Raw genomic sequence first — 12308 nt, 5'->3', positions numbered from 1 at the left:
AGGTGGATGACTATAAATAGGGGTGAGAGTTAGAATTTGTGTATGGGTGAATCATTTGTAACAAACACTTGTGCAATAAAGTGTTCTTTCCACCAAAGCTTCCTTTCTCTTGTGTTCTCTTGTGTTCTTAGATTTCTTATTAAGTATTGAGGGTGAGGCTGACTTGGTCTTAGCTCAAGAGGTTGAGTAAGTTTGAGTGCCAGCACGGTAGCGTTGGAGTGTGTCCAAGGCCGTAACAATTTGGTATCAGAGCCTGGTTCAAGAGGGAGCACAAGTCGCTTATGGGTATGGCTTCTAGTATCACCATGGAGCATGTTGAGTCTCAAAGGGGAAAGAATGCTATTCCTTCTCAATAGGGAGGCAAGAAGGTCCGTTTTTCAAGAGAGAGTTTCTGTGTTGGAGAATGTTCTATCCTCTATGGATGAGCGTTTCCAAAGGATAGAACATGATAAGGGGACCCTTGAGGCTCACGTGTTAGGAGAACTAGATGCTTTCAAAGAAAGCATGCTCCAAATCGAAGATAAGCTTGAGAATTCCTTAAAGCTATTTGAGGAAGTTCGAGTTTAGTTCGAGGAGGCAAAATCTCGACCAACCATTATAAGGGAGACGACAAAGATTGATCTCCCCAAGCCAAAGGTGTTCAAGGGCGTAAGGGACGCTCGCGAGGTGGAGAACTTCCTATGGCAAATGGAGAGGTACTTCAAAGGCCAAGGGGTGGTCGAAGAAGCAATAAAGGTACGCACTGCAACTCTCTACCTTTCTGATAATGCTACTTTGTGGTGGAGGAGAAAGTGCGTAGATATGGAAAATGGTACTTACAACATAGGCACATGGGAAGATTTCAAAAGGGAGTTGAAAAGACAATTCTTCCCTGAGAATGTGGTTTATGAAGCAAGGAAGAAGTTGAGGGAGTTGAAGCACAAGAGTACGATTAGCGACTACGTAAAGGAGTTCACTACTTTCACGCTTCAAATCCCCAACTTAGCATCAGAGGATGCATTGTTCTTCTTCATTGGTGGACTCCAACCTTGGACAAAGCAAGAACTACAAAGAAGGAATGTTAAGGATGTCGATGATGCCATCATGGTGGCCGAATCACTCACTGAGTATTATAGGGGAGACTCTAAACCCAAGTCTTCCTCCAAGCCTAGTTCTGCTAAGGTGGGGGAGACAAGGGGAAGAATTTCTCAACCAAGAAGGAAGAAAAATACTCTTCAAAGAAAGAGTACGAAGAAAAGAAGAAGGCTTTCGTGCCCAAAGGAGGATGCTTCGTGTGCAAGGGACCACACCAAATGAAGGATTGTCCCAAGTTAGGGACTTTGACATCTATCGCCGAGGAACGAGAAGCTCAAACTCAAGTAACTGAGTGTGTTGGATCTATCCAACACATAAATGCTGTGAAGGACAAAGAGGCAAGCACTGCAGAAAAGAAAGGATTGATGTATGTCAAAGCCTTTATCAATGAAAAACTTGTCATGGCTATGATCGACACTGGTGCTACACACAACTTCATCACGCCTGATGAAGCAAAGAGGCTTGGGTTGAAGATCACAGAAAAGAATGGCTAGTTCAAACCCGTGAATACCAATGGTGAACCCCTTAAGGGAGTAGCAAAAGGGGTTGAGATGACTCTTGGTTCTTAGAAGGGCCTTGTGGATTTCTCAATAGCACCCATGGACGATTTTAAAATAGTCATCGGGCTCGATTTGCAAAGAAATGCAAATATAATACCTATGCCATACTACGATGTAGTATGCGTCATGGAGAAAGGGTCTCCATGCATGGTCCCTACAGTCTTTAAAGTTAGCAGAACACCGATACTTTCTGCTATGCAACTCAAGAAAGGGTTCAAGAAGGGAGAGATTACATATTTGACTCTATTACAAGAGGAGTCAACATCCGAAAGAGAAGACTCCCTCCCAAAATTAAGGAATTCCTTGAAGAAAATAAGGATATGATGCCTCCCGAGTTGCCAAAACAACTACCACCTAGGAGGAAGGTGCACCACAATATTGAATTGGAGTCAGGAGCAAAACCGTCCGCCTCAACACCGTATAGGATGGCACCGCCAGAACTCGAGGAGTTGAAGAAGCAACTCAAGGATTTGTTAGATGCTGGGTTCATCCGTCCATCGAAGGCACCTTATGGCGCACCAGTCTTGTTCCAAAAAAAGCATGATGGTTCATTGAGACTATGCATCAACTATCGAGCACTTAACAAAGTAACCATCAAGAACAAATACCCTATTCCTTTGATAGCCGAGCTGTTTGATCAACTTGGTAGAGCCAAGTGGTTCTCAAAACTGGATTTGAGGTTAGGATATCACCAAGTGAGAATTGCTGATGGTGATGAGCCTAAGACCACGTGTGTCACGAGGTATGGATCGTATGAGCGGTTGGTGATGCCTTTTAGCTTGACCAATGCTCTTGCGACCTTCTGTACCTTGATGAACGAGATCTTTCGACCTTACCTTGATCGGTTTGTAGTGGTGTGCTTAGATGACATTGTTGTCTATAGCAATAACTTAGAGGAACATGTAGAACACTTACAAACCATGTTTAAGATCTTGCGAGAGAATATGCTATTGGAGGGGTGATGCAAGAAGGACATCCGAGTGTAATGCTTAGCTCAAGAAGTTGAGTAAGTCTGAGTGCCGATACTGTAACGTTGGAGTGTGTCCAAATCCATGACAATATGCCTTAAAATCCGAAAACAATTACTACTTTAGAATTCTGAAAATATACAACAAAGTAACAAACTTACAATAAAAGATACATTCACAATAACAAATTAAAACTTGAGAATTTATATCAATAAAAGCTTCAAACTTGCAATGAATCTAATGTAAACAAATAATTCAGGAGTACATGGTTAATAGGTCAAAAAAACTAAAACTATATTTCTTTAAATATTCATCGAAAGATTTGTAATTAAACAGTAGCAAAATGAGAGAAAGAAAGAAAGAAAATACAAGTAATGTGACGTTTTTCATAAAAATTAACGTCAAATCTTTAATTCCATGATAAACACAGATGCCAAGGATCAATATATTTTATTATTGTTTTCGATAAGCAAAATGACAAGCTCAACATAAAGGGAACAAATATCCTGAATCAAACCCTAAAAATGAAGTAAGTAACACAAGAAAATCACATAATAAAACATTAACGCAAGAAAAGCACTAAAATCATATTTCTCTATGAAAGGAAAAAACTATCTTTAGATGCATATTCAAACATGCATGGTTAGATCACTTACTCGTCTTCTCCTTAATGCAGAAGCTAAATCTTAACCTCTCTTTTATTTAATATTCTTATGCCTCCACTCATCACTTATTTTTTTTTATTAACCAACCACTAAAGTTGTTTTTATAGGCATACTCTAGGTTTTGGAGTGGTTACTAAAAACCCACCAAAATCTCTTATTTAAATTTCAAATAAGATTTAAAAAAAAAGGTTAAAGATAAGATTAAAACAGTTAAGTTAGTTATAAGTGAACGCCATTATAGGTGGACCTACAACACCCAACACTCTAAAATACTCGCTGAAAGATTTCAACAAGGATGCAAATTACAGACTGAAAGGAATCATGCAATATCCAGGAATCAACATGTATTTTTGTACAAAAGCCACTTTGGGCTCCATGAATAATTAGTAGACAAATAAATATCAGCTTGTATGTTCTGATATTAGGACAGAGAAAAAGGAAATCAGAAAACGAACCAAGGAGTGTCTCTTTGATCATGCAATATCGATGTAAACATAAACAAATAAGGAGCGATCAGACAATATCAAAGGTTGTTCTTGTTTTACTTAGAAGAATAAGACCCTTTCAAGTTATAATGGAAACAGCATTTTTACTCATTTATTATATTTGAAAAACAATACACTTTTATCCATATCCTCAATCTCAGATACAACTTACACAATACTGCAAGTTTCTTCCAAAAAAGAATAGAAACAGAAAGAATATATGTAGGAAAAAAACAAAAACCAGTGGAGGCATCACCAAAATCCAAAGCCTTCTCACAAACTCAAACAACCAACAAAGGGGGGATCAAAAGAATTCCATCACCATAGCCACCAAGTAGGCTTTTTTAAGTTGTGGAATGTTGCAGTTGTAAACTTTCAATCAAATTTATGTGACTACATCAGCTGCATTTTCTTTCTCCCGTGGCAAACTGTAATCACAATTTAAAACCACCTATAATTGTCTGTACCCCAAGACAGTTCTTCCCACCACCCTGCCACCATTGTTCCTTCCTACTCCTCTGCTACCTTCACCATTGATAGCATTAGCAGTGGCAGAAGTGAAATTCCTGAGTTCATCCATAGTTGCATAACTCTTTCTTGCCATCAAAATCCCACCACCCTTCTTCTTCTCCCCTGCATTTGCTGATTTACTCCCTCTCGAACTCGACGATAACACCCCACCTGAATTGTACAAATACAAATACCAGAATTGAATAAGAGTATAAGACACAATAACACAATACCCAGAAACTCAAACATAGCAATTTGATGAAAAGATTTGGTCTTTCAAAGAGAGCTATCAGTATATTATAGAACACACCTTTGGAGTAGTAACTCTTTGATGGCGGTGTAAGCTCCATTACTGAAGGTAATGCATTCACTGGTTTCCGATTCTCCTTCCTCAAGACAGCAGAGAAATCAGGAACAGATTGAGCAAGAGCGGAAGCAGAAACAGAGGAACCTTTTCTCAAACCACTCTGAAACTTGACCTGTTTTCTTGGTGGGGTTGGTAGTTGTTTGGGTTCAAGTTCCTCACTTTCCTCTTCCTCTCGCTCTTGTTGCCTCGGGTACTTCATTCTAAGCTTCCTTTCTCTGAGTTCAGCGTATGCTTCGTATCTGGGTCCTCTCTCCATGTCCTCCATGATGATGAAGCTCTGTGTTGTGAGACTCATGGGGAGAACAGAGTGGTTCAAGATCGAAACAGAGTTGTTATTGTTATTGGGATTGAGGATGAGAGAGATTGGGTCAAGGGCGTGGAAGAGAGAATCGAGAGAAGGATTTGGTTGATGATGGTGGGTTTGTAACGTTTGTTTAAGAGAGACGTTGCTCTTTGCTATTGTTGCCATTGCTGTTTTCTTTTGTTCTCTCAGATTGGTTTATTTGATTAGGAAATGAAGAAATAAAAAATAATGCTTTGCTTTTATTAATGAATATAATATTTGATTCTGTAACGGTCTAATAAATTTATAAATCTATCTAGGCCAAGAGAGAGAGAAAGGAGGGGTTTTTCACTTTTTCAGTTTTTCTTATTAACGTTGCAAATGGGATTGGGAAAGGGTCCCATTTGTTGTTGCATTGAAGAGTCAAACTTCTATGGTTTACATTGGATTCTATATTTACTACTTAATTAATTAATATCATTATTACCAATTATTGCTACTAGATGGGAGATAATAATGATTTATGAACACGTGGTAAAAATACTAGGTCTTAAAACTTTATAATGAAATTGGAGGCATGAAATTTTTATTCATTTATGGGTTTTATTTGTTTGTTTTTTAAGTCATGTGTGTCTATTAACTCTTTTTATTAGTAAATCATTGTTGTTAAATTAAGGAAAAAAAAACCTTCTAGTTCGTGCTTTTTGTGTTGATTGTTTTACTTTTACATACAGGCTACCAATTCTGTGAACTGGTCCTAGCAGCAACTAATTTTTCTCACCATGAAGCTCAACTATCTGCTTGAGCCAGAATATAAACAACAGTGTGCTTTACAAATTTACATCTCAGCATGTGTTATTTGTATAAAATTGCTACCAAGCATACACTTCATGAATTTCATCTCTCCCCAAATTTTGTGGTTCAGTTGAGAATAATACTACATAGCTATTATTTGTTCATTTCTATAATTTATGAAAAATTAAACCTTATGGTACTTGTATTTTTGCCCTAAGTTGAATCTATAGACATGGTTATTAAACCCATTTAACACTAGGGTCCTCACTGCTTCAACTCCTTGATCCAATGAACTATCAATCTGTCAAAAACATATAATATTTTCATCAAAATTCAATCAAGGAAGGGAAAAAAAGGAAAATAAGTTGCGACAAATAATAAAATAATCACACAACTTCGAGGATTTTACTCCTCGAACTGCATCTTGTAGGTTAGATCTGTCCAAATTTGTTAGGATCCATCTATAGTCTATTAGCCAAACAAGTTCTAAACTGTTCTCAAACTGATAGAATATATTAACTATCATAACATGAGTGTAATGTGCAAAGTATTTACAAATATAAGAAGAAAAGTGTAATGCAACAATAAAAGAACTAAACCAAATCATGCTAGGTTGAAAGCCAGGAAGTATAACCTGTTTTCGCTCCAGTGAACTGAACTTCTGCAGAAGAAAAGCTTTCACATCCATACTTCCAGGAGGATTTCCAATTCCTATAAACACAATTTTAAACATACTACTAATGGATAAACTAGATACCATAGCAAGTCATCAACTGAAAGCAGATATATGGGAAGGAACTAACCTATGGAAAGCCGAGGAAACCCGTGGGAACCATCCAAATGGCCCATTACATTTTTCAACCTGTAACAATCTAACACTTGTTATGCATGATTTCCAATCACAAGACATAAAACACAGAAATATTTTACAATTTCCCAAATATATCATGATTCATTTCAGTCCATTATTGTCAATTAGTTTAAAGATGCTTGTTAATAATTAAGTAATATTGAATCATATTTATCTGATGCACGAAAAATCATCATGATCACAAATTTATAAACCATGTAATGAAACAATTCAACAAGCATTACCCATTGTGGTAACCATGTCCTCCTTTAGGTTGAAGCCTTAAAACACCATTTGGAAGACTCATTTCATCATAAACCTACACAAAATTTCCAGTAACTTTTAAGGAACTTGTAAATTGTCATCATTGACTACAACTAGAAGTAAGGTTAGAAAACATACTACTAAAATATGACGAAGGGGTACTTGATAATATGCAGCAAGAGGCCCAACCTTTAGGAATATTAGAAGTAAGAAAAATTAGGAAAATAAATGAGAAAAAAGGGGTAACAATTCATAAGTCATTTGTATGAATGTGAGACACAAAAGATGTAATACCAACGTATACAAAAAAGTAGTAAATCAGATATATTGTTGACTTGAGTTATTACCAATTTCACTAAGTGTGCATGTATGTATCATAGAAAATCTAGCAATTATGTGATGAAATGAAACTAACCGATTCACCACTAAAGTTCATGTATGTTTGAGGCTTTGCAAGCAAAATTGGTACATCTCCTATAGAACCTATACAAGATAACAGAAGAAAAGGCAAATCAATGCTAAAGTTACCAAGATAAATGAAGCCGATAAATTTGGAGGAGGAAAAGAGGGGGAAAATATTAATAAGAATAAAATCATTGCTGGGCGATGATTTACCTATTCCAATCAATGCCTTAGACTGTATTGTGTTCATCCGAATCCCTTCTGCTTTAGAAATGTTATCGATTACTTCAAATCCCACCTAACAGATAGGGAAAAAAAACAAACAAAAGATTCACACATCAAACCATGAGAAGATTATTGTGCTTAAGAACTTTCAAGAACTGCGTGGTGAATAACTAATTACATTGTGCCTAGTTCCATGGTATTTACTTCCAGGGTTACCCAGGCCTACAACAAGCCAAGGAGTATACTCCACTTTAGTAGCTCCATTCTTTGACTCTGGTACCGAGCGAACCGAAAACCTCACTCTAACCAAAGCCTTTGTTGAATCACGAGGACAATGAAGGTTCCTGGGACAGCTCAAACAAAAGCCAGGGGCAGGCGATGCTGCATGCAACATCGATATACTGAAAAAATCAAAGAAATGATACACAATGAATAAGAAACATGAAGTCCTTATGTTACTCTCAAAAAACAGCACTTAATTATCTTGAAATCATTCTAAGCTTAAATCCAAATTATGAATAGTACATAAACAAAGAAGAAAGACACAATATACCACCCAAAAAAAATGCTTTTTTTTCTTTTTTTTTTTGCAATTATACTTCTGAAATAAAAGGAACAAGAACACAGCACTCCTTAATTAGTGCATCTTTGCAAGTCCTGTTGCAGGACCATAATACTATCTATTGAACTATGAAGAAGAAGAGCTAACCCATCCACACAGTAGTTGGCCTCACGGGAAATGTATTCTACCCTTACAACCCATTCTCGTATTAAGCATTTCATCAAACACGTATAAAGCACGGCACAAACTCAAACAAGCTTCAAAAGAAAAACACATTAACTACTCTTGGAATCGTATAATCTCTCATGTCTCATCACACAGCATCAACAAGACTCTCATAGCAAGCAAAACGGCGGCGAAACATCCAAGACTTACAGCGAGGGAAGCAGAGGCAAAGAGGCAGAGGTGAACGGATTGTGAAGGTTGGAAGAAGCAGAGCGGAAGAAGGCGGCAGAGGAGAACAGAAGTGCGCTGTTATCTCCGTCGCCGGCGGTGTTGCCGTCGCCGATACTAGTTGGAGAGTGGTGGTGGTGGGTGCTTGTCTGCTTGATAATGGATAGTGGAAAAGGATGATATTTTTATTTTTTAACGTAATGGGCTCAGTTTTTTGTACTAAGCCTTGAGGTTGAATTGGGCCTTAAATTTTTAAGTATTGGCCCATTCTTTTATTTACTGTAAATGTAAATTGGGCCTCGAATATCGAGGCCTAAAGATACAAAAGATGAGTTGACGTCTGTAACATAACATGATATCTCAGCATATGCACAACGTGAATTTCTTGTTCAATCTATTATCCCACATAAGAAGACAAAAGTTTAGGCTAATTTTTTTTGAAATAGACAAACATGACCTGTTATTTATTGGTGTAGAAAAGTCGAGTGCTTTTTACTTTTGTTAATGTGGATATAAAAAATTTGAAGATCATATTTCATAATAAATTTTTACAAATTCACAAATCTAACCTTTAGATTTGTAATTTTAAAATAATAAAAAATTTATTAACACAAATCTGATCTTTTAAATTTATGATTTTAAAAAATATAAAAAATTATAAACACAAATTTAACTTTTAAATTTTTTTTTAAATATAAAATTTGATAATTAGATTTTTTCTACTTCTCTTTTACAATTTTATAATGCATTCTTTATTTATGATACAATAAAACACATATTTTTTTCAAATATTAAAAAGAAAAAGTAAAAATTTTATCATAATAAATAATTCTTGTATAAAAAAATTAAACAATAAATCATTTCGTTTTATTTTAGTTGTAATTTAATGTTGTAGTTATGTACTTAATTATGTTATTTTAAAGAAAAATACTAGAAAGTTAGTAGAATTTATTATTTTTTGTCAATAGTTAGTCATTAAAATTTAAAGTGTAAATTAAAAATATTTTTTAAGATTATTAGACTAAAAAAATTATAATAATAATAAAAAATAATAACTTCAGCTAATTTTCTAGTATTTTTCATATTTAAATACATATACTCTTTTTTCTTTAATTATTCAATATGGAATATTTATTTATGTCGCCATAAAAAATTAGGCTTTTTTATTAAAATAAATAAAAGGAAAAAATTTTAATTCCCTAATTACGCATGTCTAAAAATAATTTCAAGAATACAAAGTCTCATGCCATGTAAATCACCCACGAAATGAGTTTGTATACCAATTCAAGGGAGCCGCCCACGAAATGGGCCACGGATCCAATACACGCACCACGAAATGGGCACCTCAAGTATAGCGTCCGCGGATTGTTGCAACTCTAGGGTGGTACTCTCTTATTTCACTTAATAAAACAAGTTGCAAAGCTACACAATCCTAGTGACAGCATCTGAAGGAATAAAAGCTTCTAGTTCTTCTAACTGTTAAGTATTAACATTTAAATCATCTCTTAAAGAGGGAAGAAAAAAAGCGTTGAAGCTGCTGCGAGGAGTGATGGCGAATTACATACTGGGCTGACCCAAAGCTTCTGTTAGTGTAGTGAACATTTGATCAGTAATGTTGTGCTTATTATGTGAACTATCTTTCTTTAAATAGAGAATATTAAGGTTTGATCTTATGTTAGATTTTGGAAAGTTGAACTTCCATCATGGAAATAACAAGGAATTGCTAGTTATATAACTTAGTTCTGATCTCACTGTAAAAGCAAATCAATTTCATTTGGTGGCTCCTTGATGATGATGATTCCAAGATTTATAATATTACATTATTACCTAATACCTTCTGTTTTGTTGAGGTATATATGATTGGACTGTTCTGATTGTGAATTATAAATATGCTAACTGTCAAGTTCTTAAGTATGAATTGTAATTTTGACTAATTAAAATGAGGTATTATATTTAGGTACATTTGTTTGTTTGTTTGGAATTTTAACTGGAATCCTCCCCAAGTTAGAATTCGTTTTTGCAAAGGTTCAGACTAGTGCTTCACGCTTGTTTGACACTCCTATCTGCCCTTGTCGCACTGCCACTGTTTATAAGAGAAGTGGCATAATATTAGTATTGAGTGAAATAAGAGAGTGCCCAAAGAGACTAGGTTCCATACTACGATTCGCGCAGTTGCATCAATTCGCGGACGCTGTACCTGAGCCCTGAGGTGTTTATTTCGTGGCTGCTGTCCGTGTATTGGATCCGTGGCCCATTTCGTGGGCGGCTCTCCTGAATTGGTATGCAAACCCATTTTGTGAGTGATTTATATGACATGAAACTAGGTATTCTTGAAATTATTTTCAGGCATGCTTAATTAGGGAATTAAAGTTTTTTTCTTATTTATTTTAATAAAAAAGCCTAAAAAACTAAGGGAGTACAAGTAATCAATTTTCACAAGGGAATGTTTCTTCTTTGTGTGATTATGTCTAACTTTTTCTTTTTCTGTCTCAAAATTATTAGCCTTAAAGAGTTTATTTAGTATGCAAATGCAACCAACGCAAATGACAAATCAACCATCAATTATGACTTTATTTTCTCCAGCTGAAACTTGAATATTAATAATGAAAATGTCTTCCCTCTTCAGCTGAAACTTGAATTAAAGATTACAGCAAAATGGACAAATATTGGGTTGAATTTAATACTATATTTAGCTAGAAATGGAAGAATAATTCATATAGAAGCTAGTAATTTATGTTTGATATTAAAAAATGCAGCAAAAAACTTTCATAATTTATTACTTAACGAAAATGTACATACATGAGAGAATGGTGAATTCTGTGGTGGTTTGGATAAGATGGGTAAGGATGACCAAAGTTTGACTGACTAATGATGTGCAGACACTTGGCAATACGGGAATCTGAGCATTGTGATTGTGTAAAGTGCGGTAACTTTGAATTGTTTACCGCAAGGACAGTTTGGGAATTTTGCCTATCAAAAATTTATTTCTGCAACCTGGGCTAAGGCTTGATGGACAAAAACTAGTATCTTTAAAAATTATTGTTTGTCCAAAAAAAGGGAGGAAAATGAATGTATCTCATTTTTTAATAGAAGAATAGAAATGGAATTTTTTTTGGGTCAACGGCTATGTCCATTAACCCTATTCGGATACCCCAAACCCACCCACCCACCCACCCATTCCCCAATCCTCATCCCTTCTTCAAATTCCCTGGTTCCCTTCCCCTACTACTAGTATAAATATGGATATGTATTTTTTTTTTGTTAAAAAATTGAATTGATTGAGTTGAGAGTAACATGTGCATCACGGTGGGTTTATTGTCATAGTGGAGTTTTTACCTTCAGGATTGGTGATCACATAGGTTCACTATAGTGGGGTTATTAACCTTCATGACGATTGGTGACTCAAATGGTTCTACGCCATCTTCGTTCTCTATTAAGCTCTCATTCATCGTCATCTTAAGCTCATCTTGGGGTAGGCATTTACTCGATAAGTTACATTGTTTTATATTATTTGGTTCTTGGTTATTTTTGCCTTTTTGGAGTTTTCTTTTGAAACCAGAGTCTAATTTAAGCATTCTTACGGTGTTATTAATCTGTAGAAAACTGAATCGATTGTGTTGAGAATGAGGGGTGCATCATAGTGGGTTCACCATAGTAGGGTTGTTACTGAAGAAAATTTCATTCTCTAAGCTGTTCAATGTTGATGGTTTGATGAACCAAAATGGATTAAGAGAGGGAGAAAAATAAGTTCTTCTATTGTTGAAGAGAATAAAAAATCTCCTTAGAAAAAATTTGTTGAGTTATTACACCTTCTATACTATGTATTCCTTATGTACTCTTACTAACAAATAATTATAATGGTAAACCTATTATTGAAAAAAAATAATCTAGGTAATACCCTCGGC

The 12308-nt window shown here is 35.4% G+C and overlaps 2 protein-coding genes across 2 annotated transcripts; both read right to left on the bottom strand.

The window, feature by feature from the left end:
* Nucleotides 1–3836: 3836 nt before the first annotated feature.
* On the bottom strand, nucleotides 3837–5314 carry LOC112744950 (uncharacterized). Its single transcript, XM_072234221.1, has 2 exons — nucleotides 4573–5314; nucleotides 3837–4433 (listed from the first exon to the last, which is right to left on the bottom strand). The coding sequence occupies exons 1-2, from the start codon at nucleotides 5096–5098 to the stop codon at nucleotides 4204–4206; spliced, it is 756 nt and encodes a 251-aa protein (XP_072090322.1). The 5' UTR covers nucleotides 5099–5314; the 3' UTR covers nucleotides 3837–4203.
* Nucleotides 5315–5683: 369 nt separating this feature from the next.
* LOC112744951 (chloroplastic group IIB intron splicing facilitator CRS2-B, chloroplastic-like) lies at nucleotides 5684–8694 on the bottom strand. The gene is made up of 9 exons (XM_072234222.1): nucleotides 8386–8694; nucleotides 7627–7849; nucleotides 7437–7521; nucleotides 7237–7304; nucleotides 6960–7010; nucleotides 6803–6876; nucleotides 6511–6569; nucleotides 6342–6418; nucleotides 5684–6008 (listed from the first exon to the last, which is right to left on the bottom strand). The coding sequence occupies exons 2-9, from the start codon at nucleotides 7840–7842 to the stop codon at nucleotides 5892–5894; spliced, it is 747 nt and encodes a 248-aa protein (XP_072090323.1). The 5' UTR covers nucleotides 7843–7849; nucleotides 8386–8694; the 3' UTR covers nucleotides 5684–5891.
* Between the last annotated feature and the right edge of the window lie 3614 nt (nucleotides 8695–12308).

The sequence above is a fragment of the Arachis hypogaea genome, chromosome 4, assembly GCF_003086295.3.
Source record: "Arachis hypogaea cultivar Tifrunner chromosome 4, arahy.Tifrunner.gnm2.J5K5, whole genome shotgun sequence".
Classification (NCBI taxonomy): Eukaryota; Viridiplantae; Streptophyta; class Magnoliopsida; order Fabales; family Fabaceae; genus Arachis; species Arachis hypogaea.
Note: the sequence above shows the minus strand (reverse complement) of the source record. Positions and strands in the feature narration are given on the sequence as shown.

Bases quoted from the DNA above. Each gene is read 5' to 3' on its own strand.
- LOC112744951 (XM_072234222.1), bottom strand. From the start codon at position 7,842: ATGTTGCATGCAGCATCGCCTGCCCCTGGCTTTTGTTTGAGCTGTCCC. The intron at 7,305-7,436 runs GTAAATCATCGC...TATCTTGTATAG, and splicing joins TAAGGCATTGATTGGAATAG to GTTCTATAGGAGATGTACCA. The intron at 7,011-7,236 runs GTTAGTTTCATT...ATATTCCTAAAG, and splicing joins TGAACTTTAGTGGTGAATCG to GTTGGGCCTCTTGCTGCATA.
- LOC112744950 (XM_072234221.1), bottom strand. From the start codon at position 5,098: ATGGCAACAATAGCAAAGAGCAACGTCTCTCTTAAACAAACGTTACAA. The intron at 4,434-4,572 runs GTGTGTTCTATA...TGTACAATTCAG, and splicing joins AAAGAGTTACTACTCCAAAG to GTGGGGTGTTATCGTCGAGT.